Below are 21,598 nucleotides of genomic sequence, written 5' to 3'. Positions count from 1 at the left end.
GCTCCCTGTAACACTCACAGATTCTAACAGTCGATCTAGTTGGTGGCGGTTGAAGGATGGAACTGAGCATGTGCAACCACCTCAGCAAGGTGGACAGAGAAATAAGCAAAGAAACAGCAGGTGGCGCTGTACAGATACATTTTATCAGCTCAGTGGCTATACTTATAAATGTTTTATTACATACAATTACAAAAGTATTTTTTTTTAATGTAGAATATTTTTGATGGATCAACTTTGTTGCATAATAAGATACTTTTATAAACGTTTAATTGTTTATTTACAAATAATTCGCTTTTCTCTCATATATAATCTGATGGAGCAAGGCACTATGTCATTCTTCTATGGTCTCTGATAAGATGCACGGAGAGCATTTAACTTGATTTTTCGCATGCTTGACCATTGAGGCAAGGCCTCATTGACTTCCATGTTCACTCAAGGCTTAGTCAGCAATTAATCAGAAAGTTTAAATATTTGCTATAACTTTTCCTAATTGATTCCACTGATGCAGATCGATGCAGGTCGTTTTGTTCCATGGACGGAGCGATTCATGTTAACGATCGGAAAACCATTATGTCACTGGTCAGCTTTAGTCCCAGATTTTAAAATGAAGCAGACACTCAAGCCTAGCCTAGAAGCACTTGGAGAGGGACCCTGGTCCTTGCAGAGGGACCCTGATGTTGGCCGTATTTAATGAGAGCCTCCACAATGACAGATTCATTACTTGTGTTGTGTCCCTCAGTCACAACCGATTAGTTACACTTAATGCTGCAAAGATTTAATGATTTTATTGTTTCTCTTCAATTGCCAGCGCAATTATGTGTAATCCAGCTCCTGTAGGATCCAGACCAGGAGGTGACACATTGTGCATTATTGGATGGCAGATAAATCACACTTAAGAGGTTGGTATTAGTAAGAAATGAAGGAGCAGGCGCGGTCATTAACAGTGCAATGCATTATGGCACTTAACATTGGGATGTAGATTACTACAATCATATGCTTGAGATGATAAATTCAATTAGTTTTAGGTCAGCTGTAATGGATCGGGCATTGGGGACCATGTGCACATATGACGGCAATGCAAATTTCCATTAACCTCTTATAATATTGGTTAAAGAAAACTAGAGAAATACATGAGGTTTATATACATAAACGGACAAAGTCCTGACTCCATCATCATAGTTATTTTATGTGTATTTAGAAAGAGTTTTATTTTGTACTCAGTGTGAATATATGTGTCTATCTATCTATCTATCTATCTATCTATCTATCTATCTGTCTATCTCTTTATCTCTCTATTATCGATCTGTCTATCATCTATCTATTATATATATATATATATCTCTCTCTATTATCTATCTATTTGTCTGTATGTCTATCTCTCTATCTATCATTTATCAATCTATCAACTATCTATCTATGTATCTACCTCTCAATTATCTATCTATTATCTATAGATCTAGTTACCTCTAAATGATCTAATATCTATCGATCTACCTCTCAATTATCTATCTATATTATAAAGTTATATATTATCTATTTATCTATTATACATAAGTGTGTGTATGCATATATGTTACCTATTAAACTATATGTATTATCTTTTTTATCTTTTTTGTCTATTTTGATTTGTCTATCTGCCTACCTATATTCCTATTTATATCTACTTTCTATTTATACTGTATATGTCTCTCTAATCAATCTCATATATCTGTAAATTATCTATGATCTATTTGTGTATTATCGCTCTTTCTTTCTTTCTTTCTTTTTCTTCCTTTCTATTTCTGTATTTCTTTCTTTCTTTCTTTTCTATCCCTGTGTATATGCGCATGTATCACAGTCTTTAAATCTTTGAATGCTTGATATTTTTACTATTCATGTTTTTTTAAAGGCATCATGTCTTTCTAAGAACATCTCTGCATGTTCAGGTACAGGAATATGACCAAGTTCTATTATCTTCATACCTAGTTATAGCTTCATACATAGGTAGATATATTTGTGCTTTTTGTGGGGTTTTCTGGTCAGTGAATAACGGGTTAACTACTATGATTTGGAATGTCTCAATTAAACTGTATGACGGAGCCGTCTTGTGGTATATCCGGCTATTGCTGTGAGAGACTTCTTCTGGTGTTTTGATGGATTTTTGTAGGTTTTGGCAATTGAGGCAATTTTAAATCACTTAAACATCTATTATCTTTCTATGTATTTATCTCTCTTTACGAACTATCAATCTATCTATCTTCTTTATGTATTATTTCTAATTATATCATTCTCCTATCTAATATAAATCTATTAACTATTGTCTGTATACCAGATCTATCTCATATTTGTCTGTATAATGTATGTATCTATCTATGACAACAATATTTATAATATCTATATGTCTATCTTTATTTTTTCTCTCTCTCTCTCTCTCTCTCTCTCTCTCTCTATCTCTCTCTCTCTATATATATATATAGATTTGATTAAATTTTATCTATGTATTATCTTTCTATCATAATATCTCTCGGGTTTCTATGTACCTTACTATGTGCCAACTATCTACATACAGTACCTGTTTCTTCTTTATACATGTATATTTGATTGGCGTGGCACTGGATTTTGTTTGGAAAAATAAGACCACATTATAAACAAGATAAATTTATTGTATTCACCGTGAGAAAAATCATACATAAAGGGAACATAAATAGGACAGTAAGAATACTATCTGAATCTTAAAACCTGTAGAAAAGAATAGTTTGGTTGCTAAACCTCTTTTTTGTTTGTTTGCAGTTTTTATACTTTACTATTTTATTAAAACATTTTCTAATCTAAAAAGTAGAAACACACAACCCGTTCCTCTCACCAAACACATAATTGTGATTAACCTGAAATATCTTCATACACACTTCTTTAGCAACGCCGATACCGGTTTTCTTAGCAAAGAATAGATTAACAACTAACTTGTGAATGTCTCCCAAACTTATGGTCTACAGTATATACGACTTTTTCATCCGAACTTTAGCAGTCATGAAAAGTTCACAGCTTGCGAGAGTAGGGATCAGGATATGATACTTTCTTATCACAGTTTTTAGGTTGTTGCAACTAAAGTGTACGGAGCGGTAGATGGCAGTGTTTTCGGCGATTGCTGGGAGAGACTTTTTCTGTTCTTTTTTTAATTGATTTTTGTAGTTCTCAAGAACTGAGTTATGCAAGTGCAAAGATTTCTATTGGACTAAACGAGACACCTATTTCATAGTAAATAAGGGACTGAGATTTGACGTGAAATAGAAAAAAGTAGAAATACGTATCCTGTTATAGTTCTAATGGTGATGATGACCATGATGATCATCATTACCATGGGATTCTTGCTGAGTAGCATTTTTCTATACAGTCAGCCCCTTACGTGCCAAGCCCTATATGCCAACTGATAGGAGATATGAGCTCAGTAGGACAGACTGTACCATGCAGAAAAGAATAGGGCAGATTTATAGAGATTCTCTCACACTCCCTTCTCTCTGTGTTACTGTACATATGCATATAGCAGAGTATACCCCACCCAGAGAACAGCACACAGGAGCCTCCAGGTCTGCTCTGCCCATACTGTCTGGACCAGCAAGGTAAGAGCTCCTCTCTCTCTTCTCTGTTATATGGCAAGGGGGTGTGCTCTGCTCCTCCAGCACCCCAATCCCTCACGCCCTTATGTCCATAGGGACCATACTCTTTGTGCATTGACGTACGGGGACCTTTAGGCTGTTGCCGCCAGGTCCTGCTAGTTTCAAAGAATTGACTGTGGCCATAAAGTCTCAGGGCTGTATTCATTCCTCCCTGAGAGCCCATTATTAGAGCGTTTAGTAGAATTCTGCTAATTTATTACATGCAGCTCAATAAGCCTGTAATGAAATTAATCTTTAGCTCTGGAAAGAGGAGGATTCACCTTTTATTATTTGCAGAGATCAAGAAAAACCAACTTCCATGCTCTTAGAAGAAATAGATATATCTAGAGCTTTGTGTTATTCCATAGAAGAGGTGAATGAAAGGAGGTTTAACCCTGGTGCTGCCTCAGTGGGATCCCTGGGAGGATGCAGGGAGCACTGGATACAAAAGCATTTAGATCGCTTTGGAGCAGTTAATCCTGGGCAGGCTGGGCACCTTTTGTTTCCAAGTCCTCTGTGGGTTTTTTTTTCGGCTTGTCCTCTGCGCCTGATTGACTGCCCAATGGGTTCTAATTATCCAAATGTCGCTGCTCTCCTTTGACTGACTTGCCATGTATTGTGGGACAACTGTCATGCATTCTGTCATTGCAGATCATATTACAATATCATCATATGAAAATGGTCCCTCTTAGAAAAGGGGCTTGTGTGATCCAGCAGATGCTGGGAGGAGAGCAGGCTTTCCTATACATATAGGAAGGGATTGACACTCAGAGGTGTAGATTTCTGCATTTACATGAGAATAATGTAGAATATGCCTGTATAATTCATAAAGCCGCTGGCAGAAGGATGTGCAGTCGTCCTATAATGCAGGTCTATTCACAGCTATTAAACACATACCTGCCTAATTATTGCCAGCACAATACAAACAAACCAGATTTGGAAGGAGAAGGGGGAGACAGTACACCTGAGCATTTATCTATATGGGTCTCTGCTTGGTCTTTTCAAGGCTGTGTGGTGTAAATGATAATAACACGTATCAACGTCCTCTGTGCCTGGTCTATCTATCTATCTATCTATCTATCTAGTATCTATCTATCTATCTATCTATCTATCTAGTATCTATCTATCTATCTGTCTATCTATCTATCTATCTGTCTATCTATCTATCTGTCTATCTATATTATTAATGTTTAGTCATGTATCTCTATATGTTTAGATCTGTTCAACAGGATGTTCCCTAGCTAAATACCAAGGGAGGTAATCTCTGTGTAGCTTGGGGTGACCTTTGTCTCATTGTGCCTGACCCAGCACTTAATTAATCTGGAATAGTTGTCTATCTATCGATCTATCTATCTATCTATCTATCGATCTATCTATCTATCTATCTCCTATGTGTCTATTTATTATCTATCTATCTATCTATCTATATATCTATCTATCTATCTATTATCTATCTATCTTGCATGCTAAATAGTCAGGAAATAGAATGGGTGACTGAATAGATATAGTGATATTCTAAGATAGGTAAAAAGATAGACATATGCCAGATAGACACATACAATGTACAGAGATAAAATTAGATAGAAAGTTATACATGTGCATAGATATATAGAACATGGAAACAGAAAATTGCTAGTAGACAGGTAGATATAGTTAGATTGATAGATAGAATTTTACCTATGTGCATAGATAACGAGAATAGGTAGATATATTTAGATAGATAGATCTGTATTAAATATTTTAGATCGATAAATACAGATAGATGATTGATAGATAATTAGGCACATTGATAGGTGGCATATGACAGAATATAGGAATAATGCATGGTTAACATTAAACAGAGATAGATAAATAAATAGATAGATATGTAGATAGATATGTAGATAGATATGTAGATAGATAGATAGATAGATAGATATGTAGATAGATAGATATGTAGATAGATATGTAGATAGATAGATAGATAGATAGATATGTAGATAGATAGATATGTAGATAGATATGTAGATAGATATGTAGATAGATATGTAGATAGATAGATAGATAGATAGATAGATATGAGATAGATAGATAGATAGATAGATATGAGATAGATAGATAGATAGATATGTAGATAGATAGATAGATAGATAGATATGAGATAGATAGATAGATAGATATGAGATAGATAGATATGTAGATAGGTAGATATGTATGTAGATAGATATGTAGATAGATAGATATGTAGATAGATAGATAGATAGATATGTAGATAGATAGATAGATATGTAGATAGATAGATAGATATTAGATAGATAGATATGTAGATAGATATGAGATAGATAGATAGATAGATAGATATGTAGATAGATATGTAGATAGATATGTAGATAGATAGATAGATAGATATGTAGATAGATAGATATGTAGATAGATATGTAGATAGATAGATAGATAGATAGATATGTAGATAGATAGATATGTAGATAGATATGTAGATAGATATGTAGATAGATATGTAGATAGATAGATAGATAGATAGATATGAGATAGATAGATAGATATGTAGATAGGTAGATAGATAGATAGATAGATAGATATGAGATAGATAGATAGATAGATAGATAGATAGATAGATATGAGATAGATAGATAGATAGATAGATATGTAGATAGATAGATAGATAGATAGATATGAGATAGATAGATAGATAGATATGAGATAGATAGATATGTAGATAGGTAGATATGTATGTAGATAGATATGTAGATAGATAGATATGTAGATAGATAGATATGTAGATAGATAGATAGATAGATAGATAGATATGTAGATAGATAGATAGATATGTAGATAGATAGATAGATATTAGATAGATAGATATGTAGATAGATATGAGATAGATAGATAGATAGATAGATATGTAGATAGATAGATATGTAGATAGATATGTAGATAGATATGTAGATAGATATGTAGATAGATATGTAGATAGATATGTAGATAGATAGATATGTAGATAGATAGATATGTAGATAGATATGAGATAGATAGATAGATAGATAGATATGTAGATAGATAGATATGTAGATAGATATGTAGATAGATATGTAGATAGATATGTAGATAGATAGATATGTAGATATGTAGATAGATAGATATGTAGATAGATAGATATGTAGATAGATAGATATGTAGATAGATAGGTATCCGGCTCACAGTTGCAGTAATATGATGACTGAGTGATGGGGCGGCATCCATGTCTTTATCCGGCCCATCGCTCCTCTTCCAGCACTGATGACACTACACAGCACATGCACACTGTTATCAGACGGATGGGATGGGAGCCATTAAACAGCTATCCCCATTGTCAGTGTGATTTGCAAGCCCTTATCCTTCTATAAAGGTCTCTCTGCTGCTGTGTGCAGGATATTTTGTGGGACACCTAAGATGGAGGGGGAGGATAGGAATGAAATGTGTTAAGTGGGGCTTTAGCAATTAACCCCCCATTTCCCTGGCTACTTGTAGCTCTTGCTTTGGTTGCACAGTAATTGGATACTGTTGTAATAAAGAATGCGGATGTTTTAAGGTTTTCAGCAACACTTCTCTTACAAGAAAATCAACTGTAGACAGATTTCCAGCAGCAGGACCCCCTCCCCCCTAAATACAGCTATAAAACCCAAACTGCTCTCCATCAATTGTGGCAGAGCCTTATGTCAGGGAATGTGCTGTCATACTGTGATGGGGACAGACAGATAGATGGAGAGACAGACAAGATGCTTCAATTCCATCATTTCTTTAAGTATACTAATTCAGTGCTTTCCTGTTATTATTAGACATTATGATTAGTTTTCTCAGTATTTAGCTGATCCATAGACTACAGTGACGTAGATAGTTTGGGCAGCCCCCTTCTGCTGCTTATAGCCCACCCATCTCAGCACATGCTTCTTGATTGGGAAATTCAGATATTGAGCTGAGTTTTTCATTTACCTTCTTTGCATTTTGATCACTCAGGTTAATGCAGAAAGTTTAAAACATAACATGATATCATAGGAAGTGACCCCGAATCTGTTACATGTCTTTATTTACCAGCTAGTTACTATGGGCATTGTTATTTGTCTGGTCCTGCAAATCAAATAATTATATAGATAACAAATGTGTTTTAATATATTTTTTAATATGATGTAATCTTAAGTAATATATCTATCTATCTATCTATCTATCTATCTATCTATCTATCTATCTATCTATCTATCTTTCTATCTGTCTAGTATCTATCTATCTATTATGTCTTTATGCATCTATCCATCATAATCAATTATTGAACACATATTGTTGACACTGTTAGAAAAGTGATTTATTCACTCTGAAAATAACTCATCCATGTAAAGTAATATATCACTATAAGTTCTATTAAGCAGAAAACGTGGATCAATTTAAGTGTATGGACCCAACTCTGTTACATCTGTATGTTATCTCCCCTATCTATCTATCTATCTATCTATCTATCTATCTATCTATCTATCTATCTATCATGTATATATCTATCTATCTATCTATTGAATATCTAACGCTCTACATTCTATCTATCTATCTATCTATCTATCTATCTATCTATCTATCTATCCATCTTTCTGTCTACCTACCTTTCTACTTATCTTCTCAACCAGACATTATCTCCTCCCATTTCCAAGTTCTATCCCTACTCATTTAACACTTTCCAGTACACACAGTCACCTGTTAGTCTCCCACTACTGGTAGACTGGCGATCAATCCACCGAAGACCAGTCCAGTATACTTAATATCACGGTGCTGCATTATCTGTGCCTATTTACGGCCCTCTCAATCTTTGGGTTGGAATATGAACGAGAGGATCCTTTCTATAAATGACGTGTACAGGTATCCTCAAGGGACGACAAGAACCGCAGATCTGATCTTGCTGTCAAAAAAAGCAAAGTGCCTCATGCGTTAGCCGCACATCAGTGCCTAGAAAGTGAAGAAGACATCCACAGAGCATAAACAATGCAGTTATCATCAGCACAAAGCATGAGGTCCTTACCCCACATCCCATCAGCTCTATATACATCATTGTCTCCCTCCTGGATGGAGAGAGGAAGAGTGATCTGCTGCTTGTTACACCAGTGCAGGCAATGAATGGATTAGGTCCCATTTCCATGTGAGTAAAATGATTAATTACCCGGTGTCACTGACTGATCTATGAAGACATAACACCGCAGCAGACAATGTGCAGGCTGCCTCCAGCTACAACCATGTATTAATTCCTGCTTTATTGTATGCTCTGCTATATATTAAGTCTTAATGACCGTATGAGACTTGGGAAACATATGACAGATCAATCACATCCTCCTCCTCACTTCGTCCCACTCTCTTTTAACCCCTCACTTACCGCGGCCATCCCAGGTCCAGCCAACCCTAGCAGAGAGGCTCCTATTAACATGACAGATACAGGGTTGAGCTGGTGATATGGCTTGTACCACCAGGTCCCCAGCCTTGTGCCTTGTGCAGGGTCCCTTTGTTGGGCTTTAGTCACACTAGCTGGGAGCTGGTATAGGCTCTGGGCTCCTTGTAGCTGGCAGATGGTATGCTATAGATGATTACTGCATGCAGGCATTGGCTGGGGAGTCTCAGCATTTCTGGTTTCTTCACCTGTCATCTTATTGCAGAATACGAGGTTGTGGGACCATCGCTGGACCCAGAGATGCTGCTCTTCAGCAATCTTAAGGCTCATGCACATGAATCTATTTTCTTTCTGTGTCTGTTTGTTTTTGCGGACTGTATGCGAAACCATTCATTTCAACAATTACTCCGTGTGCATTCCGTTTCCGTATGTCCGTATTTCTGTTCCGCAGAAAAATAGAACATGTCCTATTATTGTCCGCATTACGGACCAGGATAGGACTGTTCTACTAGGGGCCAGCTGTTCCATTCCGCAAAATATGGAATGCACGCGGACGTCATCCGTATTTTTTTGAGGGCTTCCATACATGCAGCAACCAATCAATCTAAGGCCTCATGCACACGAACGTATTTTGTTTCCGTGTCCGTTCCGTTTTCTTTTTTGGGGATAGCATGCAGACCCATTCATTTCAATGCTGTCCACATCCTTATGTCCGTTCCATGGCCCTGCAAAAAAGATAGAAAATGTCCTATTCTTGTCCGTTTTGTGGACAAGGATAGGCATTGTTACAATGGATCTGCAAAAAAAGTATTCATGTTTTGTTTTAGTTCCTGCCTCAAATCTGTAGGTATTGACCCTGTAGGTGTATTTTATTTCTACATATACTTTAATATCATTAGAATATATTAGTATATTGTTTAGCTTTCTTTTGGAGTTGGTTGTAGTGAGCTGACAAATAGCGGAGGAGGATGCTGATGGTCACAAAATTGTCGCTTACCCCTATCATTCCACCTGGGCAAAAAGAGGTTAAACACTTATTTCCTTCTGAGCAAAATCATAAAGACGCCAGAACAAATAGTCTTTGCTGCTCTGGTACAGGAGACTCCTCTGCATTGGGTTGGTCTGAGCAGATCCCACAGGCGCCAGATTAGGCAGCTACTTACAAATTCTGAAAGGTCCTTGTGTTTATAAGGAAATCTCCAAAGGATAATGCTCTAGCCACTATTCACACACATACACACACACATATATATATAAATATATAGATAGGAAGTGCTTGTGTGGCCGGTGGTGCAAGGGTTAACCATAGAATGAGTAGACCCATGCATAGGTGTGCCTATTAATGTACTTTGTAGGGAAGGAGTTAACAGAAGGGGTAAAATCTCCGAATACATCCAGCGAGGGGGTATTATATGTATATAATATGTATGCAATGTATGTATATAGACAGGTACATTTGTTTAAAATTACAATATTCTAATAGTTTAAATAATAGAAGATACATTTTAAGATAAGTACAATCTAACTATAGCATCTATTTACATTCTATAACCATAATCATCTTTTTATCTCCTATCTATCTATCTATCTATCTATCTATCTATCTATCTATCTCATATCTATCTATCTCGTATCTATCTATCTAACTCTTTCTCTATCAGTCTATCTCATATCTATCTATTTATCTATCTTATATTTCTTTCTTTTTTTCTTTCTATCTATCACTCTGATGCAGTGTGTCAGTGGATCGTTAACAGCTATGTTATATCATTGGATCTATTTCATCTCTAACTAAATATTTCATACACCGGAGGGATGGGGAGGATATATATATGTGTAGTATACACCCTGCTCTGTGACTCTGATGGGTTTGGAGACTGATTTGTTGAATTTGTTGCTCTAAATGTTTGGCTTTCTAGTCAACAACTCTCTTTCTAATTGATCTGGTTTAACCCCCCTGCTGCTGGAGAACTGCCTACAATTACAGATATTCTGCATTAGAGCCTCTGGTATTGAAGGAGTTAAGCTTTCCTCTCATTCCCCCTCCTCCTGTTCTTTTTCCCTTGGATTTTTAAATTCCGTCCACATTTCCAAAATGCTTTTGTATTAGAAGAGAGACCTCATGTATTCTCATTGATAGTGAATGGGAAAGAGACTGATACTTTATAAGACATGACACTTTATAGCGTATAACTGACTGTATTACTTGATTATAACTATATTATACCATTCTAACTCCTTTTTTTAATATAAATAACTTTTATAAAAGTTATCTAATCTATTGCACTAAACAAAATATTGTGTACTAATAGCAATAACCATACTAATACTAATAATGGTTGTAAAAATAATTATATTCTAAGAATATATTAAATATATATATATATATATATATATATATATATATTTATATATATTTTTGAATTCAATATTTTTGTATCCTGTTTAAATGCCCTTGCACTAATTGCTATTAGACAGAATGGATGACTTAAAAGAATGAGAAACATAAAGAGGATGAAATGCCCATGCCCCCTCTAATATCGTGGTACTGGGTAGCATATTATAAGGGAGAGCAGAACAGACCCTCTGCTGCATGCAAACTGCTGTTCCCCCCACCCCATACACACAGTGCTATCTATAATAAGCAGCCAGTGGCAGCCAGCAGCCAATGAGGAAGAGGCCTCTGATGACATCACAGGCCCTGTAGAAAAGGTGCAGAGCTCAGTGCACACAGGACTGCAGAACAGAAATAAAGAAGAGAGCTTCTCACTTTAAGGGATTACACCAAGTCCATGCAGAAGACCCTCCTCCCCCATTACTCATACTCAACCCTGCCTGCAGGAAGATCCACAGGACCCACACACCACTCTCAAGTTGATTTGGGGAATTTAGTTGTCATCAATAAATAAGAAATCTATTTCTCCGCTGCACAAACTTCTGCTCCTTTTTGGAGGACTGAGTCAAAGATGTTGCAGATGATGACTGGATCCTGTCCGTTTTGCACTGTGAAAGGCCTAGCGGTCTAATTGCATTTTTTTTCATCTGATCTTTGTAGTAAAGCTATAGGACAGTTGTGCTTGTGACCACACTGAGAAGTCCTGCATCTCCAGAGGCCACCTGAGGATCACCACCACCACCAGCAATGTCCTCAAGGTTAGCCTTCTAGTTACCGGGATCATCACATGACAGTCTTGAGGAAGGACACCTTCTTAGAAAATTGACTTTTAACATCTGTGGGTTTTTGGTTTCATCGGCAAGGAACCGTTCCAGGAACCAGTCTGCTCCTCAGGGGGGACAGTCAATGCATGGCTTAGGACTCCAGTTTATGGAAGTAGGTTGCAGCTACCGAAGCATCTGTAAAGATTCCCACCACACGTGTTCTTTCCACGCTCCAGAGATGCTTTTCCACAGTCTTTCAGGGGGGGAAATGCATGGGGTCATCGACGAGATGGACAGAAGATCCAAAACTGAAGCCTCAGCCATCAGCTCTGCCATAGACAGAGGGGAGACTGAGACGGTAGGCAGCAGCCGGGATTTAAGATTTGGGTGGGAGAGGCCAGGGCTGCATACTGCAATTATATTGAAGGATAAAAAAATAATAGTAATAACTGTTGTTACTACCATTAGTAATACTACTTGTAATGATAAAAGATACAGCAGTTATTCTATCATTCAAACCAATAATCTGTATAATTTACTTATATATCTAAATGATACCAGGATCAGAACAGAATGGTATCAGTGTCATACTATACTGAATCAAGAAATCTAATATGTGTAGTAAATGTATGTGATATAACTAACAACCTAAGTTACATATATAAATCCCATATCATTGAAACTGCATAAAACAAAAAGAACTAAGCAGCCCAAGTAACCTTGATATAAAACATGAATGAAGTGAGAATATTATTACAGATGAATTCTGAACAAATAACAGGGATTAGGGTTGCTCTCTTTCGAATTTTTTTTTTTTTAGATATTTCTATAGACTGTATAGGAATAGAAATAAAATAAAATAAAATTCTGTCTTATGCATTTATTTAATATAGCCATTATTGATGGCTTAATGTTCAATCATAAAATTTTAAAATAAAATGTATTCCAAAGCTACTTTACAGAAGAGAGAAAATTAATAAATACAAAGATATATATATATTCTAAAATAATTGACAAATAATTACTAATAAGTACAAATGATGTACATATTTATATTTATTTTGTTACATTATATAATTTAGTATTAACAAAACTAATAATATAAAAATATCCTCTTAAAAGCATTTCCTTTTTTAAAATTCTGTCTCTTTTAAATTCCTATTCTTTTATTCTATTTTTATTTTGCCTAATAAAGCCTGGCCTGTAGATGGTTTGTAATCGCAGTGCTGTGACTTTTCTGAAAATTATAAATAATAGAAAATTATTAATAGTGAGAAGACTTTAGTGATCTGTATTTCCTGCAAACAGCCATTGTCTCCAGGATAAAGTGAATGACTCTTTTCTATGTCATCCACATGTGTATAGTAGATGGATAGATGGATTTGGCTTAGTAAATGAAAATTCATAGCAAGACAAAAATAGCCTACATATTACAATATTTTTTATTTGTATGAAAATCTGATAATAATCCCCCCCCCCCCTCCAAAAAATAAAGATAAAATGTAATTTGACAAAAATGAACATTGTTAGGTAGATTATGCATATTGTTCAATCGGGGCACAATATTTTTGTTGTGTGTGTTTATATATACATAAAGATAGATAGATAGATAGTTGTGCCATAGACAGAGAGGAGACGGGATGGTAGGCAGTGGCCGAGATTCTAGTCTGCGGTGGGGAGGGGCCCAGCACTGGAGGCTGCAATTATATCAAATGAAAGATAAACAAATAATAATGATGACTGTGATTACTATTACAATTAATAGTAATAATGCTGATAGAAGATGCCAAACTAATTATAACAATGATAGTAATTGTGTAAAATAGAAAGAAGATTAGTAATTTGTGTCTAATTTCCTTATATATCTATATAATACCAGCAGAACGTAATCATTGGCATCATATACTGCACCCAAAAAGCTAATATATGTGTAAATATAGGTAATAAGACGACATATGATAGGCATTAAGATCCCATTTAATTGAATCTGCAGAAAGCTTTAAAAATGAAAAACACCAAAACAGCCAAAGGGATACTGATTATGGGATCAATTCTTAACTAGAAGCACAGATTAGAATTTTAATTTTAATTTTTAATATTATACTATTTTTTATTAAGTTTTTATAGGATATATAGCAAGGCAAGTTAAAGAAAACCAACTATCCAGTTATATAAGTCTGCATTTCTCTCCATTATTGGTGGCTAAATGTTCAGTCGTACAGCTAAGTAAACAACAAATTTCATTTAAAATTAAGTAAATTTAAAATCTAATCCAAAAAAATAAACACTAAAGCAAATATATAAAACTATAATCTATACATAGTCCATACAATCTAGATATATCTCTGTGCTGAAGTGATTCACTTTATGAATATAAATGGTGTGAAAGTAATTTTTTTTCTAAATAAAATCGAAACGTTAAAGCAATACAAAATCTTCTTGTCAGTGATATACTTAAAAAATAATATATATATTTTTATTTTATATTTGTCCATCAGTGCCTGGCATGCATAGATTTTGTATCCCCAGTGCTGTGACTTTCTAGGAAATTGCTTATAAAATGATTAAGAGTCCAATCCAGTGATCAGTGTGCCCTGCCTCTAGTGTAAAGCGAGTCATCTACTTGTGTATGAATTAATAAATGTAAATGAAAAGCAGGACAAAATAGTCCAAGTATTGCAATATTTAAATATTACTCTTTATATGTAATAAAACCACCCAAAGTAAAATGTAATTTGCCAAAAATGAACATCTAGGCAGAATCTGTATACTATAAGTCTAAGTCTAACATATAATATGCTATATGAAAAATATATAGACTTATGCCTCTCCATATGCTAAATGGCTGTAATCGAAGAAAAGCAAAAAAAGAAGAGAAAAACTTGTCTGTAGTGAAATTGCATTTAACCCTTTCAGCTTTTTGGCAGTGCTCTCTACTATTCATTGCTGTTTACTGGCATGGAAGGGATTTTGCTTTTCTTTTAATTACCATAGTACACCACATTACTCCTTATATATTGATGATTCTACATTACACATTTATTTATGGATTAATAGTGGGATACTGGGGCCAATGTATAGCATTTGGGTGCATGCTTTTACTAGTACGTTTCCATTTCATGATTGGCTTTAAATAGTGCCAGGCTCTTTAGAAATAATATCTCATGAGGCATTTTGCATTAGGTTTTCAGTGTAAGCTCTTGGAGGAAGTTGATAAAGCACCGTGTGTATGATGGAAAGGGTGTGTGCTGATACTAATGTCTTCATATTTACCACCCCCAGACGATGCCCTCCATTAGCAATGACAGGGCAGCTCTGTGTGCCGGCTGTGGAGGGAAGATCTCGGACAGGTATTACCTTCTGGCAGTGGACAAACAGTGGCACATGCGTTGCTTGAAGTGTTGTGAATGTAAATTAAACTTGGAGTCCGAGCTCACCTGCTTCAGTAAAGATGGCAGCATCTACTGCAAAGAGGACTACTACAGGTATGAGTGCCATGCTCACTGTTCTGCAAGAGGTTAATATGAATATATTTATATATATATATATATATATTTAACCTCAGCTCTGCTACATGAGTTTATGTATACAATTAATTGTAATAATATTTAAAAAATTGCAAAAATTATTACCATTCTCCACATCCCAGGTCCCAGTTATTTTTTTACACATTTTATTATTACCAGCCTTTACTCTCACAATATTAAAAAAAACAACAAAAACCTAAAACCACACCAGGTTGTTATTATATCACTTTCCCCTACAATAATACCACCACCACCACCATAAACCACTAAAACAATATTTCTACAATAAAACAGAATCCTCTGATTTCTTATAAATCAGTTTTATTCCATAAAGCAACATATTCCGAGAGTGAGTACCTCCCAGGGGGACACAACCTGCTCTCCATTTTAAGGATCTTGACAAACATCTCCTTATAGCTCAGCTTCTGGTAACCATTGTGAGAGGGGTACAGATGTACCTTAAAGTTGCGCCAATTACATGGATGTGGCATTAGGTATAGGGTCATTCAAATTTTGCATCAATTTTGTCCATTGCCAAAATTGCCAAGTCACAGGCAGTGCTAGTGTGCTCCTTAAAGGGACATACACCCTCATGTATATTGTTTACATTGGTAGGCATTCTGTAAGTAGACATTTGAGACTGACGAGAGGGAGGGATGATTGATAGATCATTAAAAAAAAACTAAAAAATCACTACTTCCTATGTCAAGCTCTGAGAACCTCCATAGACGTAGCTCTTTCTTTGTACATAGGGGTCCCTTTAATTACAGTGAAAGTTCTGCTGTCCTGATGTAATTGGCTATAACCGTGCCTTTGCTCTGTATTTGCAGGAGGTTTTCAGTCCAGAGATGTGCCAGATGTCACTTGGGGATCTCGGCCTCTGAGATGGTCATGAGAGCCAGGGACTTAGTCTATCACCTCAACTGCTTTACCTGCAACACTTGCAACAAAATGTTGACCACTGGGGACCATTTCGGGATGAAGGACAATCTGGTCTACTGCAGGCTCCACTTTGAGACTTTAATCCAGGGAGAGTATCAAGTCCATTTCAATCACTCGGATGTGACATCAGGGAAGGGTTCAGGACTGGGGTCTGGGGCTGCCTCTTTGGGGCTGCCTTATTACAATGGTGTTGGGACTGTGCAGAAGGGCAGGCCTAGGAAGAGGAAGAGTCCAGGGCCTGGTGCAGACCTGGCAGCGTATAACGCAGGTAAGTAATCAGCAGCAGCAGCGCCATCATTTATTCCTAATGTTGTGTTTTCCTCTTGATTACACAAAACAGCTTCCATTTATTAAATCTCAACTGATAATAATAGCCTGGCTGGGGATAATTATTTGCAACGAGTGCTGTCAAGCTGGTAATTGCAGGAGCCAGGATCTTAGCATTTCTTCACTTCAGGTAGAAAGGCAGTGAACGGCAATAAGGTAGAGGGGAGAGTCTTCTTCAAGGAGCTCATGTGATCAGGGAAGACGTGCTGACTTGCCTTTGAATTGCACAACCAGAGGGCATAGTAAGGGTAAAAAAAAGCTAAAAATGCAATAAAACATCCTAAGGATACTATATTACTATATATATATATTATATATTATTATATTATATTACTATATTACTATATATATAGCTATTAACCCTATCAACCCTGAAAGGGGCGTGCATTGGGCTTGCTAGGGGATTAAGCAGGTGTTGCAGGTGCCAGGCATTAGTGGAGTGCTGGGTAATCAGATGTGAGTGGCAGCGCAGCTCCTGCATCAGGTTCCAGTCTGCACAGAAGCGCCCAATAAATAACAGAAATAGGCTGTGATTGCGGCTTTCCTGACTGTATTTGTGTTAATAGTTACACCCAGTAACACAATTCTGGTCCCTGCTTTATACATCACCTCATAAAGAGCAGACCAATTTCCCCTCTAAAATCATACCCAGCAGCCTATGAGTCATGTATGATTATTAATTGTATGTTATTGCATATGCGAGCAGCTCATTATAAGATATACCTATATACATATGGTTATTGTGTGTAAAATGAAATGTCTCCTATGAAGTCAAATGCATAAAATGGGACTATTGTAGTATATAAAATGCCACGCAATAGGCTGATGTTGGCATTGGAAATATTAACCTCAGGTCTATTACAAGTGATTATCATAATGATTAGAATTGCTGCTATTGTTATAATAACGTGGCGTCTGGCTCTTTGTAATCACACGTGAAATAGAATAATTTTTTTTTTTGCCGGGTTGTTTTGGATGGAATGAATCAAATGAGTGGGAAATGGATGTGATAATAATGACCTGCTCTGATTAAGCAGGAAAACATGCCAAATGTATATGGTGACTTCTGATATACTGATTCTTACCGAACAGTGATACAGTTTTGTTCTTTAGAAGAGTTCTGTAAATGTGGCCACTTCTGGGCTGGTTAGATAACTTTTGTTGTAGGGGAAGTTGTGCCTATTGGATCTACTGCTTTCCAAATAATAATAGTATTCTTATTTTTGGGATATTGGTTAGAGATAAGACTTCTATTGATAGATAAGTAGATAGTATAGATAGAAAGATAAAGGATAGAGATAGATAGATAAATAGATAGATAATAGTAGATAGATAGATATTAGATAGATAGATAGATAGATATTAGATAGATAGATAGATAGATATTAGATAAATAGATAGATATTAGATAGATAGATAGATATTAGATAAATAGATAGGAGATAGATAGATAGATAGATATTAGATAAATAGATAGAAGATAGATAGATAATAGTAGATAGATAGATAGATAGATATTAGATAGATTGATAGATATTAGATAGATAGATATTAGATAGATAGATATTAGATAAATAGATAGGAGATAAATAGATAGATAGATATTAGATAAATAGATAGATATTAGATAAATAGATAGGAGATAGATAGATTGATAGATATTAGATAGATTGATAGATATTAGATAGATAGATACACAGATAAATAGATAGGAGATAGATAGATAGATAGATAGATATTAGATAAATAGATATTAGATAGATAGATAGATATTAGATAAATAGATAGGAGATAGATAGATAGATAGATAGATAGATAGATAGATAGATAGATAGACTATAGAGATAAGCCAAAATATAGAATGAGAATTTGAGAGAAATACACAAATGTCAAAATAATACTGATAAATAGATATACAGAATATAGCAATAAATATATAGGCTATAGAGATAATAAAGAGAGGAGATTGATGAGATGGATAGTATATAGAACAATATAAGGTAAATATTTACACTTCAAATATGAATATATTTACTGTATATAACATACATAATATGTAGATATATAGTTCATATGTACCGTAGATGCTTCTATATAATGAGTCTAACAGTTGAATAGTGTGTAGATATATAATTATGTAATGCATAAAGATAGGTAGATAACGCAGATATTATTATTTTTTTAACCCAGCATTGTCCCCCTCCCCCATACCCCATGGTACATAGCCCATGCTGATGTAATTACTTAGTCCATAATGTCACCTCTCAGGCGGAAATCTGCTTCTGTCAGAGACTTTTTAAATAAGTATTTCTGGTCCAGTTGGCACCAAAGGGGTTAACGTTTAACCATTTACAGAACACAGCACTATCTGTATTAATCCTGTTTAGTCCATGTGTTCTTTGTTAAGGGGGTAAAGAGCTGCCATTGTGCCCCAATAACTGTTCAGGGTCCAGGAGACTTAGCTGGGGCAATTTGGATGCAGATAGATCTTGACAAGCAGAAAATAGCTCAGAAGGGAACTAGGACTTCAAAAAGCCTCCATCCCTCTCCCTCTATGTGATCAGAATTCTCCCTTAGCTTCTAGAAAGGGAGGCTGATGGCTTTTTTTTAGGTCAGTAAATCAAGGCCTGAGATAGTTCTCATACAGGGGTATATACTACCTATGATGGGTGCCAATGTGCCCCATAGACTGGAATTTTATTTTTATTCCTCTTGGTCATCATGATCTTTCTATAAAGTGTTCCTCTACATTGCTGGTTGTGTGGGTCCTGGCAAGAATGTGACCACAAATTCTAAATGCCAAGCCTCATTTGTAGTCATCAAACTTGAGATAGGTAAGTTAAAGGGGGCGGTGATCCTCTCTGATCACTACAAGACCTAATATTATAGTAGGGGTAGTAGTAGTAATATTGGGGATGGCAATAGCAGAAGTAAATGCAATGAATGTATAAATTATTAAATACTAGTTATGAGTAAGAAAAGTAGTAGAAACAATAGTCGTCATAATAATAAAAGTGGTGGTGGTGGTAATAAATTTTGTATGGGTGAGAATCATCACCATCATCATATAAATAACTGTATTAGAAAATATAATAGCAATAGAAGCAGCAAACAAAAAAAATAAAAAAAATCAGTAATTTTAGTAGCAAACATAATTTTAATAGTAATAATAGTTGCAATAAATTTATTATAGTGGTGGTAGTAGTAATATAAGTAGTAGTTGTGGTAATAGTAGAAGTAGTAGCAGTTGTGGAAATGGTAGTAGTAATAATAACAACAACAGCAGAAGCAGTAGTAGTAATTACAGTAGGAACAGCTGTATTAGTAGTAATAGCTGTAATAACATTAGGATACTAGTACTAATGTCCTGCTCCCAGCCCTAGCATTGTGCTGTGTACTGCAGCATGCAGGTACTGTAGTAGTGACCGGTCCGGTGCACTGTCCTCCCTTGTGTGCTGTTTGTTTAGTAGACTATTGACTAGCTGTTTACATAGCCATGGTACATTGAGAGCAGGGAGATTTCTACCATTCCACCCCCTGGAGAGACGTCTTTGGGGTGAATGCTGAGGCTGAATCCCTACATGGACTTAATTCCCAGGGAAGAAAGAAAGTATATGGATTGTAGGGTGAAAGTTTATTGTGATGGCGCTCCGCATTGTCCTGGGTTTAGCTTTCCCTGACTATTGTGAGTTTACTCTTTTCTTCAAGACAATGGGGGGTTTAATGTAAAAGGAAATGAACTCCTGAGTGCTGACTACATGATGGGGCTGCACCTCTAGAGGTCGGAGGAAGCCTGGACTTTATCCCCAGAGCTTCCATGTGCAATGTGTTCTACCAACTGGTCAAAATACATCCCTTTATTAGGGTGAAGGGTGTGAGTCTATCTATCTATATCCTATCTGGCCAACTATATCAAAATATCTATCTCATATCTATCTCTCTATCTATTATCAATATATCTATCTATCCCCTATCTATTATCGACATATCTATTATCGACATATCTATTATCTATCTATCTATCTTATCCATGAATCTCAACACCATACCTTTATGAATAATTCATAATAATATAATACATTTCTATTCTAAGTATAGACTTGAGTTTGCAAACAGAAATATAAACATTGCTCTCTTTCATATTTTTATACCGATTCCCACAGAAAAACGCTAATTACACAACAATTACATCGTCAGAAATATGATACTCTGTAATTATTTTATCACATGGGGTTTATGACACTCAGGAAGGTAACGGAAACATAATCAACCTACTGAAATATATAAGCAGTGATTGAAATCCTAAGAAATAAAATAAAACAACCAAACAAAGGGGGGTTGCGTTAATTATGAGGAATGGTTACTATAGAATTGAATAGCTGTCCTCATAATATTAAATCAGTATTGGAAAAAATAAGCAGACATACATGTACATGTATAGTAAAATTTACACAACTCTATATGCCTGGAAATGTTCAGTATATTGCAGAGCACATCTTTACTGGCTGCTTAAATCCAACGAACCTCAAAATTGAATATAGCCTAAAAATATAGCGTATTCAGCGAAATTTTTTTTTATTTATTTATCGTAAATCAATAAATAGGATTGAAAG

The 21,598-nt window shown here is 35.5% G+C and overlaps 1 protein-coding gene across 1 annotated transcript in view; it reads left to right on the top strand.

Annotated features, from left to right (window-relative positions):
- Positions 1-12,205: 12,205 nt before the first annotated feature.
- Positions 12,206-21,598, top strand: part of LHX2 (LIM homeobox 2) — a 28,526-nt gene continuing 19,133 nt past the window's right edge. The window contains exons 1-3 of the mRNA XM_040406250.1: positions 12,206-12,547; positions 15,472-15,674; positions 16,547-16,926. Coding sequence (XP_040262184.1) covers positions 12,332-12,547; positions 15,472-15,674; positions 16,547-16,926 — 799 coding nt within the window. The 5' untranslated portion in view covers positions 12,206-12,331. The remainder of the gene's footprint in view (positions 12,548-15,471; positions 15,675-16,546; positions 16,927-21,598) is intronic.

Source organism: Bufo bufo, chromosome 8, assembly GCF_905171765.1.
Source record: "Bufo bufo chromosome 8, aBufBuf1.1, whole genome shotgun sequence".
In the NCBI taxonomy this organism is placed as follows: domain Eukaryota; kingdom Metazoa; phylum Chordata; class Amphibia; order Anura; family Bufonidae; genus Bufo; species Bufo bufo.
This window is presented reverse-complemented; position numbering and strand designations above follow the sequence as displayed.